This window comes from Merops nubicus, unplaced genomic scaffold, assembly GCF_000691845.1.
Source record: "Merops nubicus isolate BGI_N331 unplaced genomic scaffold, ASM69184v1 scaffold12949, whole genome shotgun sequence".
NCBI classification, from domain to species: Eukaryota; Metazoa; Chordata; class Aves; order Coraciiformes; family Meropidae; genus Merops; species Merops nubicus.
The window spans coordinates 21,970-41,734 of NW_008631736.1; the positions used below are offsets into that span (position 1 = coordinate 21,970).

Here is a 19,765-nt window from a genome sequence, read left to right on the forward strand (position 1 = left end):
CTGTAGCTCTTGGCAGAAGTATAGAATCTATTTCTCCATTTATCAATGTCCTACCAGCTCTCATCCTCCAGGAGAAAAAGGGCAGGACTGTGCAACACAACCATTCCCTGAGTTAATCTGGAATTCATTTCAAAGTCTCACTGCTCTGGAGTATAAAAGTGTAAAGTTAAAGATGCTCTGTGTGCACTATGAGGCTATCCACAATGCCATGTTAGAGGTACTATGAGGAAAACAAGACAGCAGGAGTTAAAGCAGGACAGAAATGAAACTTGCTGTGTAACACATGCTGACATTAGGAGTTAGAGCTGAACAAGTCCTTGAGACCACTGGGGATGTAGATATCCAAGGACTTCAATGTGGTCTCAGGGCTTCTAAGGGTGTGCAAGGACAGTGTGGAAAAAGCAGCCAAGGAGGAGACTCTTCCATAATCAGCTATGCTCATGGGAGTCCTTGAGACTGGAGATCAATGGCAATGGTCACAGAGGAGAATACAGTACTAGGGACGTGGATTTCCTCAGAGGGAAGTTCTGGTTACTGGCTATCCCCTGAAATAGCTCTCAGGTTGTCACTTGCCTTTTTGTGGAAGCTTACCTGTTAGTGGTGACAGCTATCACATAAGTACTTAGCAAACAGGCTCTTTGTAGCTCTAGAGCTTTAAGGAAGTCTTACAGCTGAGGAGGCTTACTGCTTATCTGCAGAAATGGCTTTGGGTGGCCCTGTCAGTCAGGAGGCAGCCCTGCAGACAGCACAGCAGAATGCTAAGTTAAAAATGGTTATGTTCTCTTTGAAGAGCTGCCCTCGTGCCTCCTGCTCACTTCCAGGGCAGGAAGGCCTACATCTGGCTCAGCTCCTCCACCTGCATTGCTTTACCCTGACATCCTGACACCTCCAACCTGCATGGCAGAACAATGCACAGAGGCACAATATCCTCAGTTAAAAACCAGCAAGTGCTGTGATTGCTAGCAGTCTGTCCTAGCAGGCTCAAAAAAGGACAGAAATCAAAGATCCTGTGGCAGAAAAAGGCCACCCAGCTCAGTATCTTGCTTCTGAGTGGTCAAAGGGCAGAGCTGGCATGCAGTGACATTGCTTTGACCTGCCCCTACAGATTTTAGCTTCTGCTGGTTTAAGGACTTTCTTGTGTGCCAGAAAAAGAACCTTTGTGCTCAGTACTCCTCAACCAACTCCTGTTTCAGCAATTTGTCCAAGTGGTGCTTTGAAGAGGTACAGATCTGAAGATCCACAGGAGCTGGTAGCAGTGAGCTGCATACAGAACCTGTATGATCTGAAGTAGTACCTTCCCCTCCATTTCCAAACTGCCATTTGCTAGTTGAATTTCCTGATCTCTTTAGGGTTTTTTTTGTATCAAAAGAAAATCCTTTCTTTAAGAGGCTTCCCCATTCTCCTCTGGCATTACTCTCCATCCCTCTGCTGAGCACACAAATCAAGAGTATTTCTGCAATTTGTTTTGTATTTCACAGTCAATTATTCACTCATGAGAAAAGCTTTCCTCTTATCCTAAGGCAGGTTCTGGAACAGATCTTGTGAAGCAAGATTGTTTCCCAAGGAAAAAAAATAATTGTTTCACCACTAGTCTGTACCTCAGTTTATCATCCTTTTTATTTCCTTGATTGAGACTCAATCATGGTTTTTAAGTAGGTCTTCTTACTTTTAATAGCTCCCTTATCCTGATGTGAACTGTACTGAAAAAAAAATTATTATTGTTGCTACTGTTTTGTTTCCAAGTTTCTTCAAACCTTTTCTGTTTCCAAAGGTAAAATTTGCAAGCTTGCTTTGACCATCCAGTATGGAAACTTCAAGACAATCCCTTCAAAAGCATTTTAGGCTTTTGGCTGCCACTTTAAGCTTTTGCACCCCTCCCCTTTCTTTTTTTAAATAAGCTTCTTAATTCTTTTTGTTGCCTTCTTTTTAAAAAAAAGGAGAATACTGTTTATTATGGTCACTTCACACAAAGCAGATCTTAGCAACAGGATATATTCAGTCCTGAGTGTACAGGACCTGGTTCAAAGAGCTGCTTCCCCAGGGCTGTAGGACTAGTCAGGCTACAGAGCACTCCTACCTTTGTAACCACCCTGATCACTCTCAGTGGGTCAAGAGCTGCCAACCTGATTGAGCAAGTCAACACTGCAGGATCAAGTACTACATTTTTTTCAAGTTCAGCCTGGAATTGCAAGTTTTAGAGATTCTTTGTTACTTAGCTCATCTGATTTGATTCTACATTGTCTTCAGTTTAGAGCAATATAATTTAAGTGACTGTTTTCCTTTTACCATTTGTCCTTCTACCAGAACACACCTTGCCATCTCTGCTAAATGAAGATCAAGTAGTAGAAAAGGCAATCAGAAAGAGCAGAGAGGACTTCCCTGTAGATCATACTGTCCCTACGACCTCCTGTTTAGCACCCATCACCTAGGAAAGCCCAATTACTTGAATTCTGGCCACGTGACAAGATGTGCAAAGGACTAGACTGAGAAAGGGGTGGAGATGTTTCGTGGCAACACTGGACAGAGTGAAGGCATGCAGAGGAAACTTTGCTATCTCCCATGACTTGCTGGCAATTAAAGAAGGGCCAGAGCAATAAGAAGAGTCAGCACTCAATGCTGACAGTTTTGATGAATCAAGCCATCCACGAATTTCAGTCTCTCTGACAGTTCCTGGTGGGGGAGCAGGAACATCCTTAGTAAAGTAGTTCTCACAGCAGTGGAACTATGCTTTGAATTTAAGCTCACAACTGGTGGTATTTATCAAAGACCAAGTAACCTCACTTTGTGTGTCAGGAATGGAAAACTCTAGGCACTGCTCATAGGGGAGCTGCAGGAGCAAGTACTTTGTGACAGTAACTTCTCAGGGTTATCAAAAGAAAAAAAAAGCCCTTCACAGGGAATTTAGCAGTAGGTAAAGCTGTAGCCAGTATTTTCTGGCATGGGGACAGTGCTGATCACTCCTTACCACACAGGGCAACACTTGACACAGGAGATTTTCTTTCAAGATAAAGAACATTGGCAAGGCCAGTTACTGGAGCAAGTCCCAGTCAAACGTGGTCAAAGGTGGAGTGTTTAGATCTGGTTCACTTAGAGGACACACTGGTGGCTACTTGTCTGGCACTGGGAAGCATTAAAGAGGTAACAGGCTGTCAACACAGAAGAATAATTTTTGCTAAGCTGTAATTACCAGTAGCAATAAAGATCAATTCCATGAAGGATTGCTGAGAACAAATGGACATCACCACTGCTGTGAAGCCTGGGAAGAAGACCCTGCCAAGGAGCTGGGGGATGGCTCTGCACATCTCAGTACAAGAACACACAGGATATAGGCCTGTCTCCAAAGATACCAATGAAGACTTTCATTTCATGTGCTCAGGGACCTCACGTGCCACAATTTAGGTCTGCTGAGATGAAGTGGGGAAGAAAACCCAGACACATTTGGCTGTGTCACTGCTCTCTTCTTTAAGTCATGCTTACCAATGCTGAAAGTACACAGCAATTCATTTAAATTAACAAGTCTTAATATAAAATGTTTAAAAAGCAATAGATCCAAGTAGCATTTTACCAGCTTCATTTATACTGCCTTTAAGTCTGATTGATTAGATATATTATAAAGGTTCTAGTGATAATATCAGTAACAGAGACCTGAAGAGCTGCTAAACTAATCCAACCATTAACTACTGAAAGATTACCAGGGATACAGCAGGGTCTATCCAAAGAAACCTGTCTAGGTTTCTTGACCTCTATGCTTTGAGTACTTTGCAGCTACAAAAGCCTGTGTTACCATAAGTTCTGTCCCTGCTTGGGGGTCGTGGTCTCTGCAGGAAGGTCTGTGGTGGGCACAGCTCGGTGAAGCTTGTTCACTCTGCCATCAGCAGCTGCACTCTTCCTCTTCTCTGGAAAAGAACAGCACAAGCTCACGTGTATCCTCACAATGGACTTTTAGAGAAATCACTGCTTCATAAAGCACGTGCACAAAATCAACAAAAACATTCCTATTTCAAATTCATAAAGCTAGTTTCACTTTTTGGCTATATGCTGGCAAAGTACTTTTAGAGCTGAACAAGTTACAAACAGGATGTGTTTGTGTTTCTGGGCATCTTGGAGAAGGGTCTGATATGAATTTAAACCTTTGCTTATTTAAGCCTTTCTTTGCTCAGTTTCAAAAGGAACATGTTGAAATCTCACACACTAGCTGAGTGAACACACAGGCAGCAGCTGAGACATTAACACAGCTGGAAGCAAGCTGCTGTACAGGAATATGGTTTCAACATCAGAAGAAGTTCACAGAAGAAAATACACCCAGGTAAAATACACCCAGGTGAGGGTCACTGAACGATGCCACCTCCAGCTCAACAAATCACCAAGATACAGATGGCTGGAAAGTGACATGTTGGATGAAGTATCTTGTTATAAGTTTGCCCTGTTCCATTCTTCTACACATCTACTCTGCCTGTTGTCCAAGACAGAACACCATCAGGCAAGGGCTGCTTCAACACCATGGAGCCTCTTGCATGCACTACTGCTGTAGATGGACTCAGCACCAGCCTATGCTGTTTCAAAAGCAAGAAATTACCAGAACCAGAGTAAAATTATAGCATGCTCCTCCATACCAAGATCTGTTTCCACACACAAGTGTTAAGCTCCCCTCCCCACAGACTGATCTTTGTCCATGTCCAAGTTCTGCCTGCAAGGCTCCAAGTCAATCAGGTAAAACTACAGAGGAAGCACCAGAACTTCAGCACCTCACTGCATGTTCAGTATAAGGCTAGAGGCAGGCTGAAAGGACATGTGCAAGAGAGCTGTTTGCCAAAATGGTCTCAATCAGCAAAGCTATAGGTATCTAGAAGATGGTCCTGCTTGACAGTGTTTCACAGGTTAATCTGGGAGTCTTGCCACAGGCAGAACGTTGGCATTGTGATGGAGACCCTCACTCTGCAGCACACAACTGACAGCTTGACCAAGAAGTGTGGCACACTGCAACTCAGCAGGTTCAGAGTAAACCAGAGGGATCAGTCCACACCTGACACCAACCTCACTGCTTTTCAGAGGGGTGATCATAGCCCATGGTCATTATGTGGTACACTGCAGGCAGTCCCAAGACCTGCAGTAGCAGGAGGGAGCTCATCATGAGCACCAGACTCACTCATGTGCAGTCTTCTAGAATTTAAAGAAGGCTTCAATCAGAGTATCCCCATGAAAACTCAGACAGTTCTCTCACACATTCTCAAATCCATTCTGAGACAAGCAACAAAGACAACACCCACAGAGAAGCAGGCTGATCATACCTCCTGGGCTGTAGTCCTTTTTCATATCATCCTTCTTCTGATGGGGAAGGACGAATCTGTAGTCTATACTGTCATGCACCCAGCCTTTCTCAATGAACAAGCCAGGAACCTCATCTGAAAACAGCCAATACCTGCAGGAAACACATGTTAAGAGGTACCTGTCTCCTCTTCTGGCTAGTTACACACATCCACCTTTATTTGCATAGAGGGGAGATTCATCTCTGTGCTTGATTCAAACCGAATACAGGTATATCTTCATACTAGCATAGTTAAGAAACATGAAATGGATTATTATAAAAGCTTTTCAAGAGCATTCCAGTGCAAGAAACATGGAAAGAAAAAGATAATTAGGTTCTTGAGCACTGATGCAAGCCCTTGAAGCTCCACTGGCTACTGGAGCCTGACCAGAGGAAGGCCACACAAAGCAGCCCGTGTGAACCAGTGGAGGCCACCCCACTCCATACACACAAAATCCTCCCTTCTGCTCCTGTCCACACCCCAGTACACAGGCAGTCCTCTCAACACCCTCCGTGTCCAGCACTTCTTGGGGGCTGCCATCTGCCAAACCCCCCCAGAGCAGCTGGCAGCCCAGGGTCATTCCCTGTCCTACCTGTTGTGATTGCGGTCGGTGCCCACGGGAGTCCTGCGCATCACCAGCTTGGCTTTGGCAATCCCCTCCTGGAAAGTCTTCTCAGCTGCAGCCTTGTGCTTCCGGATCCTTTCCTCCTCTGCTTCCTTCTCCATCCTGACTGTTGGAATGAGCAGAGAGCATTAGCTTTCTTTTATTGTATGCAGACATCCATATTCTCTTTTATTTTACAACATCATGGGGGTAAAAAGAATTGATCGGTGCCTTTGGTTGATAGCCTTTTAGCACAGCCATTCACCCCTCATCTTACTTTCCACCCATCATTCTAGAAGAAAAATCAAGATTCCTTAAGAAATCTAGGCCTAAGGATGAACTGGGATGAGGAAAGAGGGAAATCTGGATAAAAATTCTCTGGAGAAAGGAGTCTTCATTACTATTTCTCCTTCTAGATCAACAAAGTGGCATCCACTGCTGTGCAGCCACATAAAACCAGAGGTTCAAAGACCTTTAAGTACAGCACAGGGTGACAAGGACTTCTGCTCTGGCCAGCTCAAGTCCTGGGAGCAGTCTAGCTGTGACAGCACAGAGGTCAATGGGGCTGATGGACACCTGCATTTCTACAGCTGAGCTATATGGGGAACACTTGCCCCACAGCCTTACCCACAGAAAAAAAACCCACATCTGGTACAGCAGAGGCCTCCTCCAGGCACAACCATCTCACAACAGCAACTAAGTCACAGTTCCCAACACCTCATGCTTTCCTATATATTCTGTGATGTGGAAAAAAAGATTAAAATGGAAACCTCAGGTCTCCTACTCATGACAGAAGCATTGGAATTTCAGTAGCTCTCAATATCCATGGCTGGTGACAATGAAGAGGAGAAAAAATATGAAGTGGCCTAAATCCTGACATCACAGGCTCCTTGGCAAGAGTCTTACAGGACAAAACATCATTTCATACCTCTAGGTAAGGGGCAAGAAGCAAAGCAGCTTCTGCCAAGACACAAAACATTAAGGTCAACAGGGTTTACACTTCTCATGACAGTTCAAGAGTCTCTCTACGCCTTCACCCATCTCTGAAGAATAGATGCACTTTCACCAAGGACTGCTGAACAGAAAGGAACAAAATGTCACACTGAAAGGCAAATGCTAGCCAGGACTTTTCCCAAGGCTACTACCTACTCTCTCTCTCTTGCAGCCACCTTCTACATCAAGATAGGTTTGATAAGTTATTAGTAAATACCTGGTTAAGTCTCTGATGTCCTGCCAATGTAATCGGTCCTGACTGATTAAGGGAGACACTGAAAAACATACCCTTGCATTTGTTACACCAGCTCAATGTATCAGCTTTTATATCATAACATACCAACAATCCACCACCTCACAGTAACTGCAGCATGGCAAAATGGTCCTGTTCACCCACACCTGCCAGACACCAGCAGCTGCACAACCCGTGTCTGCAAATAGCAACTCCTCCCTCAAGCTTATGACCTCTCCCTGTGTCAAAGGGCTGAAATCAGAACAAGTAGCACCAGTCACTCTCACAGTACCAAATGTCTCATGCCACCTAAATCTGAATCTCACAAACCCCATTCAGGAGATTCCCACCACAGCAAGTGCCATTCTCACCTTCCACCAGGAGACAGAAGTGATGATTCCCCCAGGATTTCTCTCCTTGACACTTTCTCAAGACTTGCTGCTGTCCCCTGATGCTGGCACAAGACACACTCCCCTCCCCTTACAGCATGGGATATCATGGACACTCACAAGACAGGGATTTTTTTTTCTATACAGTTGTAAAAACCACTTGCAGCAGGTACCATCAAGTTCCAGAATTAGGAAGAGGTAAGAAAGAACAAGAGACCAAATTTACTCCTATACTGAAACTGTTCAGTCAAAATGAGAACAGAGGCACCAAACGAAAGGGTTCCTCCCCACATCTCATTCCCAGCTGTGATGACCAGTCTGTCTCAGCACTTTCCTCTCTAGCAGGCCCATTTAGCTGTGTGAGCTCCCAGCTCTCCATTCTCCTCCTCCACACCATGGGAACTACTTCTTCATGGAGTGAGAAGGCAAAGAACAATGAAGTGCTGCAGTAACATGGAAATGGAAGTGACTTCACTTCTACTATCAAGAAAACACAGATATTAATCATGTTATCTTAACAGGAGGTGCTGTACTGACTTCCTCTGAACTCAAGAAAGAACAAAAAATACATTATGCTTTCTTACACAGGTTCTTTTTTGAGCTCAACCAGCTTGGGAGCAGTGGCCACAACTCTGATAGGTTTAACGTGAAAGAGGCTTGTGCTGCTCCCAGTGATACAGATGTTACCAGATTGCTGAAAAAGAAACCCCTGGCTGTGAGATATCCATCTATATATGAGTAAGAGAGCAGTTGCTGACAAAACACCAATTGTGCTGTGGTTCAGTGTTCATATCTGTACATATGAACCACTGCACAATAGGTGTTTTGTCAGCAACTGCTCTTTCACTTCCCCCAGAGATACCAACATTATTAAAAGCAAATGAAAAGCAATGTCATGTGCTTTTAGAGAGCCTGTGTGATGTGCCAGTGGGAGCACACTGATGCAGTTCTCACTGTGGTTATCCAGGATGATTTTTCCACACACTGAAACCACACCAGCCCCAGGTCTGAAGCCCTGAACAGATGAGCTCCAAGCTGCTAATCCTGAAGCCCTTACTACTGCCCCATCGACAGCAACCAAGATCCTCAGGACTCTGAGGTACCTTTCTGCCTGGTAGCAACTGCTTAGCTGGGAAAAGAAGCCCTGGATGTCTGAAATCCTGGGGTTTGTTATGTGGAAAGGAAGCAATACAAATTCAAACCTTAATGAAAGGTTCCTTCCCTGCCAGAAAGTAGATCTCAAACTAAATCAAGGAGATTTTCCTTGTGGAGTACCAAAGAATGACTGAAACTGCCTCAGCTCACAAGCCAAATGACCCCCATCAATGGGATAGTGCTTTTCTTCATACACTAGTACAGACTGTCAAGTGAGAACAACAGGATTTATCCCAAGGAGCAGCATCCAAACTGTACTTTATTTTGCAGTAAATTTCTATCATGAACTTGACCTTGCTGTCAAAGTGGAACACTCAGAAGCATGGAGGCCAAGAGGCCATTCTGCTACAGCACGTTAGACACGTGGCATTTTGTTTTTCTGGAGAGGTTGGACAGCACTCCAGACCTTCAGCAGTTTATTGATACTTCTGAGATTCACAGCTCTTAACAGAAGATCAGAAAGGTCTATTTACTGTGAGAGGCATGGTGGTACCCAGACTACTTCCTTAGGAGCCTCTGGATGTTCCATGTTATTTATCTACTCTTGGTGTCCTAGAACAGATAGTCCTGGACTCCAGCTAAGGCATGTAAGCCTGTTTGTCCCTCAACAGTTTCAGAAAGGAAATAACCTAGGTGAGCTATGCTGTCCACCTCCACCTGCCCAGCACCCACATTTAGAACCAAAAAAATCCCTGAAGAATAATTCCAAAATATTTTGCTCTTCACATTTCATACTCCTTAGCAAAAAGAACTACACAGAGGCTCACAAAGTTCAGTACTGCAACTCGTGATTGATAGATCTTAGAGTGGGCAGCTTATATTTATACAACTCTGTAATTTATTCTTTAAGGTGAGAAATTGTAAACTGGAATTTATTGCCAAAGTCCTTATCTGGGAGAAGGGCATCAATCTGCCAATGTGCATGGCAGCAAGGCCAGCAGCAGCTGCAGGAACCAACTTTTAGGCAGAAAACATCTACTCTGTATCTAAGAGGTAGATCATGTTTGGATGTAGATAACTTTTATTGTTTTCTGTTCCCAAAACAGATTTTTCTGTTCCCCAACCTTTGTAGGTCTGACAGAATTAGAGAGGTACCAAAGAGAAGATGCCCACAGATAGAAATCTAGAAGCTGTTACTGTTTTTTCTTAACACTCCAGATTTTGAGCTGCCACAGGAACCACAGCAGCTGAATGCTACTCCTCCAGTGAAGAAATCCCTTAAAACCAGGTAAAGCTTTTGAAAGCAGGCTGTCAATTTTGCCATTAACTTATTCCTTTCTACTTCACAACCCTCAGATGCTCTACTGTCCTGGTCTTTTCTTACCTCTCATTTGTATTTCTTGCTGCTCCCTCTCTTTCTTGGCTTGGATGGCCAGAAGGCGCCTGCTCTTCACAGCACTGATCATATCATCAGCTTCCATCTCTACCCGGTGCTCCATCTTCATCATCTCATTTTTCTTCTTTTCATTCCTCCCCATCATATTTTCATCTTTCCCATTCTCCTTGTTCTTGGCCACCATTTCTTTCCTCTTCTGTTTCTCTGCTCTCTTTTTGTCATTTTCTTCTTTCAGGATGGCCAGGCGCTCCTTCCACAGCTCAGCTGAGGTCTGCTGCTTGGCCTCCACGTGGTCCTGCACCGAGTAGGTCATCAGAATCCGGTGGCACAGCGCCCCGAGTATCCTCAGCTTCTCTTCAGGAGTCAGCTCAAAGAACTCAGACGTCTCCAGTTTCTCCAAAAATTCATCCTGTACCTCGTTGTCCTCAAAAGCAGCCGAATCCTTGCTTTCATCTACGTTATCTGAGACCTCACTTTCCTCCTGCACGTCTGACTTGCGCAGGCACAGGCGAACCAGCTCAGAAGCAGAATGCAAAGTCAGTGGGATTTCAGAAAGCTTCATTCCCAGCTCAGCATAATCTTCAGCAATTTCATCCTGCAGCAGGGTCTGCAGGAGAATGACCAGCACTCGGTTCAAATAAAGGAAGCCTCCCTTTTCTGCACAAAGTGCTTCCATCAGGGAAACTGCTGTAATGGGATACTGAGCATCTGGCATCAATAGCCCTGAGTAACAGCTCAGGAACTCCACCACCATGGCCACGTCCCCGAAGAGGGTGTTAGGAAGTCCTTCTGGAGTATCAACCAGTTTAAAAGTAGGCAAGGTCTTCCCTTTGAGATCTTGGTCCTCGTATCTTTTCTGTTTTTCCAGTTTTTCCTTCATCTCCTTCTCCTTCCGCTCCTTTGCCTTCTCCTTCAGCTTCTCTTTCAGCTTCTCTCTCTTTTTCTTCATGTAGTCCTTTCTCTGCTCCTCTGTCATGGTGGCCCATCTCTTCCTGTGCTCGAGGAGCTCGTAGCGTTTCTGCACTAACCCTCGTAAATCCTCAGGGAGACGGGCACGATCCTCGTTGGAGAGCAGCCTGGCTGTCTTGGAGATGATGCAGGAAAGGGCACTTTTTTTGTCTTCCCTGTCTTTGTTTTCTTTGTAATAGGCAATGAGATGGAGTGCTGCAGGAGGCAGCTTCTGGGGTTTGCTGGAAGATCTAGGGGTGCCTCCAGAACTCCTGGGAGTCCTGGAGACCTTAGTGGCACCTTTAGCCATGTCCAAGAGCGTCATTTGTTTCATTTTCATCTTAGGGGTCTTCAAGCCTTTCCTAGGGGACTTTGATTTCCCCGATGACTTCTGCCCATTCAGAACCCTCTTCCCTCTTTGCTTTTTGTCCAAGGATTTGTTGCTGCCCTTCCCCAGTCGGCTCCTCTTTGGAATGTGAAAGTTAGAACCAAGTTTAGCAGGTGACACAATTTTCATCACCTCTTCCAGCTCCTCTTTAGGAGACTTTGAATTCTTAGAGTTTTTCATCTTGAGTGGAGAGCCAATAATAGACTTCTCCAAATGCACATGGCACCACAGAGTAGGGCTCAGTGGCTGGCCCAGGGATGCTCCATCAGCTTTGGATTTCTTAGGTTTTCTGTCAGGCGATCGAGAACTCTTCCTCTTGGTTGAAGGGTTGAGAGTCATATACTAAAATTGAAGGAAGAATGATTATATACTAATAATCAAAGGTAAATCAAGGTTATCTAGATCCTTTTCTGTCTATTATTTTCCTTATGTTTATTTTTAATGTATTTTTCCAATGAACAAGGAGCACTCAGTCTCTTAAGGGTAAGAGGCTTCTGCAATACGTTCCAATGTTCTGCACTGTAGTCTCTACATTGGCTATGAGGTCATTGGCCCACTCCAGAAAGTTCACATTTAACTTCATAAAATACTACAAAGAATTTTAAATGTTTCCTATTATATTACACAAAACCACTTTGTCTCTACTTAAAAGGTTGTGGGGAGAGGGGGTTGCCTGGAAAAATGCTGATATTAATTTCCAAAACTATTCCTCTGCTCAGGTTTTAGTGAGTCATGTAGGGTTCAGTTCTGGACCCCACCCAGAGGAAAACAGGAGCACAGAAGTGATGTGTGACAGGAGTTCAGGGGCTGGTTTCTGACCTGCCTGAAAACATCTGGAATGAAAGTGAGACAGGATTCAATTCTGAAGCCATGCAACTGAATATCTGACTTGTTTTGAGCTGCTGAAATAACCTCCCTGACAGCATACTTCTGGCACAGAACAGTTTAACTCAGAGCCAAAAGTGAGACTGATTTCAGAACTATCTCAGCATCTCAAATTCAGTTTCAGGAGGCACCTAGAATATTAGTATACTTCAAGAAATGAAAGATAAAATACAGGGATATAACATTTTGGTTATGGATGAAACTACCAGAAACCAGGGAATTAAAATTTGTAACCTTTTAGCAGTAAAAAAATTCCACAGTGGCAAGCACAGCAAAAGCTGCAAGCACCTAAGAACAGCCATGCACAAAGGTCATCAAGTTAAGGCTGCCACAGGAATATTCATATTTTCTGGCTCATGGATGTTCACTTTTGAAGGCTTTAGTTTAAGAGCCCTCATTAGCCCACTAGAGAAATTTTTACTGAGGATTGCACAATCCTCAAATCCAGTGCCTGCATAACTTCATTCTACAAAAATTCTGTGTTGAAATCTTTGCTGAAGAGAATTATCTAAGCCAAAAGCATCTGGCATTGATATGAACCATGATAAGTACATATTCACAAATATTAGATCTACAACTTCTGCTACAACTGTCACTTATACAAAGCTATTCTGTCAGAACACTAATGCTGGATTAATAAATTCTCCATCTACTTCTCAAAATTTAAAATATAGACATTTAAAACATAAATTCAACCTCTGTGCCAAGTGGGGAGCACACTACAAAAAGCACCAGCCCTAAATATAAAGCTAAGAACTTCTGTCAAACCAAAGCTGTTAGTTGCATATTTTTTCTCACATTAAGGGTACATCTCCAACCATCAGTGTGCTGAATAAAATAATTTGTACACCACCAGCAAGTACTTTTTTTCTAGTAAGGTAGTGGACCCCAAATACTACAGCAAGGATAAACACTGCTCAAATATGAAGAATTTCTTCATCCCTTTAAGCAAATTTGCAAGAGTCTAGAAGAGGCCATAGAAGCTTGCTAAAAAAAGGTGTTCTCCTGATGAGAAAAAAAAATATAGCAAATATTTTGCTTCTAGTTTTAGAACAAGTCAGTGAAAAAGTGAGGTTGCTAAATGAACAAAAATAGTGTTTTCTACACCCAAAGATGGTTTTTGAGACAGCAGATTTCATGATATGGCATTTACTCATTAACAGTCTATTTGGTTGGTCATGACAAAGGGCTAGAGGGAAAAACATCCCTGCTACTTAAAATACTCAGCACCAAATCTGTGGTATCTGCCATCACTCCATCAGACACCACACAAGAACCAAGCATCACGAAGCCAAATGCATCCAGCTCTTGCACTGTAACCATGACAAGTGTCTTTACTTGCAGACAAATAATACAAAATTGTTGGGAAAAGCAAGAAGAAGCAGTTACACATCAGATTTTCTAGTAGAAAAACGCTGTTTCAGACCTTCAAGCCATGTCACCTCACAAAGGGTCACTCTTCAAAGGAGCAGGCCTTCCTCTTCTGCATCCAAGCAGAGGTAAGCTTGGGAGGGAGCACCAAAAGCCTACCAGCACACTGAAGCCTCTGCCAAGACTGTTTCAGGGTAGGGGACGGGTGAGAAAACACAGGAGGTACTTTTAGGAATTCTTACCTTATGTGGGTCAAGCAAGAAGTCACTAAATTTACTGGGGAGAGAGTATTTCTTCACCAGCTCATCCTCCACCACCCACGGGGCGTTCTCGCAGGTGCCGGCCCGCAGGGCGTTGTGGCGGATGAAGTACCTCAGGATCTCCTTGTTGGGAGGCCTCTCAGTCCGGACCAGGCTGTCTGCTGGCACGTTGCTGATGATCTTGGCAACAGCAGACAGACAGACTGTTAACATTTAACTTCTAACCACATGAAAATACATCTCATACGGCTAACAGGAGCAAAGATCGTGGTACTGCTTCGTGCCCACAAATTCTCTGCTCTTTCCAAGCTCTCTTGTCAAGAAAACCAAACAGAACTTGCAGAACTGATGCACAACGGACTGGCAGGAGATTCAGTTAGCCAAAAAAGTAAAGAATGTTAAATTATGTGGCAGATTTCTTGCCAAAGGCGACTGCTTTATCTCTGACCTTCCTCTGGCTCGTGCCTGCTACTAACTTGAAAGCTTTTACATATTAATGTTTGTTTTGATTTGACTTTTTTTCCTGAGACCAGACGAGTAACTCTGCAAGTGGAACTCATTAAATGGAGGTCAGCACTGCCCCTCTTGTCAAGTTAGCAAACAGATGCCAAAAACCATGCAGCAGCTACAGAGCCTCCTGAAGCACTTGCTGCTCATGATTTAGTTTACCTCTGACCAAGTTTTGTTAACTGCCTGACCAGACTAGCCAGCTACCAGCAACCACTTTAAAGCAGCTGGAGCCCTGTGGCTCAGCGTGTGGTACCAGGGAATTGTCAAGTGCTTCCACACACAAACCCCTGTTCTATACAGAAACAGGCTAGTCAGGCTCATAGATACCCAGAGCCATCCTGCTTCCAACACTCAAGTACCTACACGGTGCTGTATAGACACTCCAGCAGGGAGTGCTTCATTAAACTTGCATACTGATGTTTTAATAGAAAGGACTCAAACAGACCACTCACCTTATCTTCATTTTTCAGCTTGACATCATATTTATGTGGCAGGAATTTAGGGGGAACCCACTTCCTTTCTTCCTTCTTCAAAGAAGTGGGAAGCTTCCGAGGAGACCTACGCGCTCGATCATCTGATAGATAAAACAAGGGAAGACATGTAAGTGTCTTAGTATTAGTACCCAGACCATCATCAGACTAGGCAGCCCACTCCTTGCTATCTATACAGTGTTTGGTTACACTAGAACAGCCAGAAAAAAAATCCACGTTGAGTTTTAGAACTATCCTGAAGATCCAGGCTGGGAATGGAGTCCCCAAACAGCTCCTAAGTAGGAGGTAACACCCATCTTCAAGGACTATAAAGAACCACTTGTGGTATTTAAACCCAACCCCTCTACAATAAGCTCCAACAAGCCATGCAGAGGGAGAAAATGTCTATGAAATTCATGAGAGGGAGACAGGTTTCATAACCTAAGCAGTAACCTGCTCAGGAAACTCCTGCCAAGAGCCCTACCTGTCTGTCATGCCATATTTGAAATAATTCTACTGCAGGAATTACTGACTCTATAAAGTAACTCTAAAAATCATTTAACTTTGGGGGCCATTGAATGTTTTACAGTCACGAGCCCTACATGCATGGGTTAGTTTAGCTGGAGATTTTAAGCCTATTTATACAAGCAGGCTTTTTATTCTCAAGAGAGATGTAGCTGAAAGTGTACAAAGGCATCACACCTTCTTGCCAGCTGGTGCTGAGTCTTGTTTCTATATTCAGGTTGCAGATGTTAATCATTTAAGAGAAAATCCAAAATGACTGAAGAAAGAAATCCTGAAATGTTTTTATGTTTGTGCCTATCACTCAAAACACTGAAGCACCCATGAGAGATGAGATTACTTACTTATGAAGTATACTCATAATACAAGTAGATGGTAGACTCAAGTCATACTCATAAATATATATTTAGTCATTGTCACATTGTAAGTTCTATTGTATTTAAGCTTCAGAAACATACTTTATGTGGTCTAAAATCAAGTTCTGCCTCTCCCCACCTTCCAAACTCAGTCACCCTGGTTAGGGAGCAGATTATAGATGCTACAGGCTCACTGCACCGTATACAGACCTGTGCAGCTACTTCCCATGTCAGTGCTGCATTTCCAGCAGTCCCATGCAGAGTCCTCTGCTCCAAGCATCACTCATTACAGGAGTTCTTTAAAATTTCAGCCTGCTTTGGTTTCACATTTGTATTAATAAAACTAAGTTCCCAACTACTGAACTACAGTTTTCTGCTCAACAGCACAATGGAAGTCGCACTGCTTGCTGGGATTTACTGCCTAGATTCCAGAAATAGGGATGATACCTTGAGTTCTATCAAGCAGCACCTGCATACTTGGGGGAGAGGAAGAAGGTATCACTACACATTCCTTCCTAAAGTGATTTTACAAAAGCATACTTCATTTGTTGTGGCATTGTACTGAAATAGAACTTACATTTGCTACACTACTGGAACCTCAAAGCATCCCTACGCTGCTGTCTCCTTCTAGTCACCATTTATTTTGGATTTTCCAAAGTAGTGTTAGTTCCAAGTACAGCTCAAGCTGCAGAACCTGCCTTCAGTAGTTCACCATCCATTTTCAGGAAAAAAAATTAGCCTTTCCTCTCGCTCCTGCAGGTTTTCCAGAGTTTGCTCCCTGGAACTAAAAATACAAAACCACTTCAGACTGCACTTAAAACTGGTATAAAGCCCTAGTTTTAGCTTCTGAAGCACAGCAGACTCCTAACCAAAGAGACTGAAGCTCTTTCTGTCCTTTTTTCTCTTCAACAAAATCAGCAAGTTTTGACATGTGTTAGGAAGAACACAAGGACTAACTCTGCCCCCTCGTGTGTGCACAGCAAGATACAGCCCTTACATCACACACTGATATGCAGAGCCTGTTACTGCTTCTAAACATGTGCTCTTGTGACTTCAACCTGTACTACCCGTGGTCAAAAATGCAAATTATTAGAAAGAAAAAATCAAAGTCAGTGTGGCCAGATGTACATGGCCTCCTGCAGGTGCAATTGAGGGTCTGAGCCCACTAAATGAAAGCAAATCTTTACTCCTCCTGTAGTACACTGTATAAACATACCAAATAGTATGTAGTTATTTTAATGGGCTCTGAAATTTGAAAACATTGAGATTCATCTTATAAAAGCCCCAGTTTGGAGAGTCCAGGCCATCAGCTGAGCCAGAGGCTGACAAAGGCACAGGAATCCCCAGCCCTGCAGTATTCCTCCAGTCTCAGAGTAAGAACACAGCTGAACACAGCTGCTTAGAAAACTGCACGCCAGTGAACAAAATACTATGGTAGGCTTTACTAAACATCCAAGCCCAAAAATGTTGCTGTAAATTTGGCCCATGTGCCAAAGGAAAAGGTACTTCCCATGCCTTTTATGAGGTACTTTGAGAGAACTACCACTCAATTGAAAATAAAGCATGAACTAGACTCTCTCCAAGATATCCTGTGTTTCACAGGATAAACAGAAGACCAGATCATTTCTGCAACACTTATTTTTCCCCCTTCCTGGTTATACACAGCACTGCAATGAAACCAAAACAGCTCATAACTTTTTCCAGTACCAATCAGAAACAGATGGCCATTATTCAGCTTGGGATAGACCTTGGTAGAACTTGTTTTCCACTCCTGACTTTGCTGGGCTGCTTTCTGAGTTTCCTCTTTTCCACATCAGGGGAGGTTTATATACACCTTCCCCAGACACTGGGGTGGCTGTTTGCAAATGTAAACAGTTTATTACCTTTGCATGCCTTTTGGGGTTGGAGGTTTTGTTTGTTTGTTCATTTTACAACAGTTTTTGAAACCTCTTTTAAAGAATTTTATAATTCCGTTTTTAAGAGGACATGAAACTAATTTTAGTTTTGCTCTTTCAATGGTACCTTCTCAGAGACAAGAAAAGCCTTGGATATCCACTGTTTAGCTCTGCAGCAAGGAGGAACAGATAGGAAAGAGGGGAACAACATTTCAAAGCACACTTTATTCTGAACCCTTAGGAAAAAAAATAGCATGCATTTTTCTGCATGAATTTAGTCTTGAAAATTGGAAAGGGGATAAACCAAATATAAAAAAAAAGTTGGTTTTTTTTTTTTTCCTGTCAATCTGGGACATGAAAGAGAATTAGAGCTTGTCTCTGACTGCAAGACTAGACATTTGCTCTGAGGGTGAACACCCCAGCAGAACGTTATGAATCTGCATGAGTCTCTGCTGGTTCCCCCCTCCCTTTTTTTTTTTTTAAATACCTTTGTTATACTTTCAAAGCTTTTATGTTTCATGCATAGCTTTTGGTATTACACCTTAGAATGACAGCACATTTTCTGCTTTAAAAACAGGCAAGATTTGAAAGCAAACAGCACTGATGCCACCACAGCTGCAACGTTATCAAGGACAACTTCAGGATTTTCATTCCATAACATCATTTAAACATCCCACACAACAGGCACAGCCCAGGTCCAAGATGGACATAAATTCAAATACTCACTTCCAGGGGCTATCTACTGGCATGCTGTCTCACTACTTACTCATACTTTCCCTCCTGTTGTCCTCCTCCTTCAGGATAGCTTCCTTCTGGTTGTCCTGGGCTGCCTGGCTGGAGTTCTCCTTGTCACTGGATGGTGAATCACAGGCTCCATCAGATTTCTTCTCCGAGGCCTCTTCATCAGCTTTCTCCAAGGGATGTATTTTCACAACTTTCACAGGCAACATTTTCTCCTTACCAACCTGCAGGGAAATAGTGATAAAAACTGAACCTGAGCAAGATACAGGAAATAATGAGCTTTAATACTACGAGGAAGGGACAAAAAAGGAGCTAAGAAGACCTATAAACTACAATTGGGCAAAGCACTCAATTGCCATCCTCCCTGAGAGAAGCTCATGATCCCTCTCATGAAACCACTACAGGATTTCTTCCTACTACTCCTACCTGGAAGTTCTGTGCAAATCACTAAGGAAGAGAGAACTGCCAACCCACAAGTCCTTACAGTGTTTAATAATGCTGCTTTCTCAGCCTGGGGAAAAGTGTGTGTAAGGTGTAAGTGTGCTCTCAGCAGCCCCAGTTAAAAGAGTATGTCCCAAACAAAGAACACTAGAAAACCTGCCCTTATCTTGAATAAGTTTGATTTTTCTCCACCACTCCCAGTTTTGGAGGGAATTTTCCAATCAGAGCAGTTTTAGAGATTTATAAACAGTTTACTTCAAGGTATATTAGTTGAAGACTACTACTCCTGGAAACACATTAGGTGAAAAGATTATGGTAGATTACAATTCTCAGCTTTTTTAATTAAAATATGGGTTCATATACATTTAAATGTATACACAGACCATCACATATTTAAGCAATATAACATATATAGAATCATGGAATTGTTTTGGTTGGAAGAGACCTTTCAGATGATCAAGTCCAACTGTTCCCCCAGCACTGCCAGGTCCCCACTGCCCCGTGTCCCTCAGCACCACATCTCCACAGCTTGGAAACCCCTCCAGGGATGGGGACTCCACCACTGCCCTGGGCAGCCTGGCACAGCCCTGGACAACACTTTAGGGTTGGTTTGTTTTCCTTATGTCCAGCGTAAACTCCCCCAGCACAATTTGAGGCCATTTCCTCTTGTCCTATCAAAAGGAATCCACCCTTTATCTATTTTCCCAGGAAATCAACAAAAAAGAAAAAAAGTGTTTAGGCAAACAAGGAAAAGAAAGAGTGGAGTATGTCTGAAATATTGCCCAAGCTGACTGAGTAATCTGGTATCTATTGGTGCCTGTGGAGGAGCCAGACATCTAAGTGGAGATGAGGGTTATTAATAATGCCAAGTGTTACCTCTGAGTAAACCAGCCTCATCATAATATTAAAAAATCACACCTCAAGGGCACGAGACCCCTGCCAAGGTGAAAGCATCAGAGACTG

At 43.3% G+C, this 19,765-nt stretch overlaps 1 protein-coding gene across 1 annotated transcript in view; it reads right to left on the reverse strand.

Annotated features, from left to right (window-relative positions):
- BAZ1B (bromodomain adjacent to zinc finger domain, 1B) overlaps positions 1-19,765 on the reverse strand; it is a gene marked incomplete at its 5' end in the record, with an annotated part of 41,259 nt that overhangs the window by 18,601 nt on the left and 2,893 nt on the right. Inside the window, 7 exon segments of the mRNA XM_008947683.1 lie at positions 3,785-3,896; positions 5,289-5,419; positions 5,899-6,037; positions 10,004-11,693; positions 13,850-14,047; positions 14,830-14,951; positions 18,387-18,585. Of these exon segments, the coding sequence (XP_008945931.1) occupies positions 3,785-3,896; positions 5,289-5,419; positions 5,899-6,037; positions 10,004-11,693; positions 13,850-14,047; positions 14,830-14,951; positions 18,387-18,585 (2,591 nt within the window).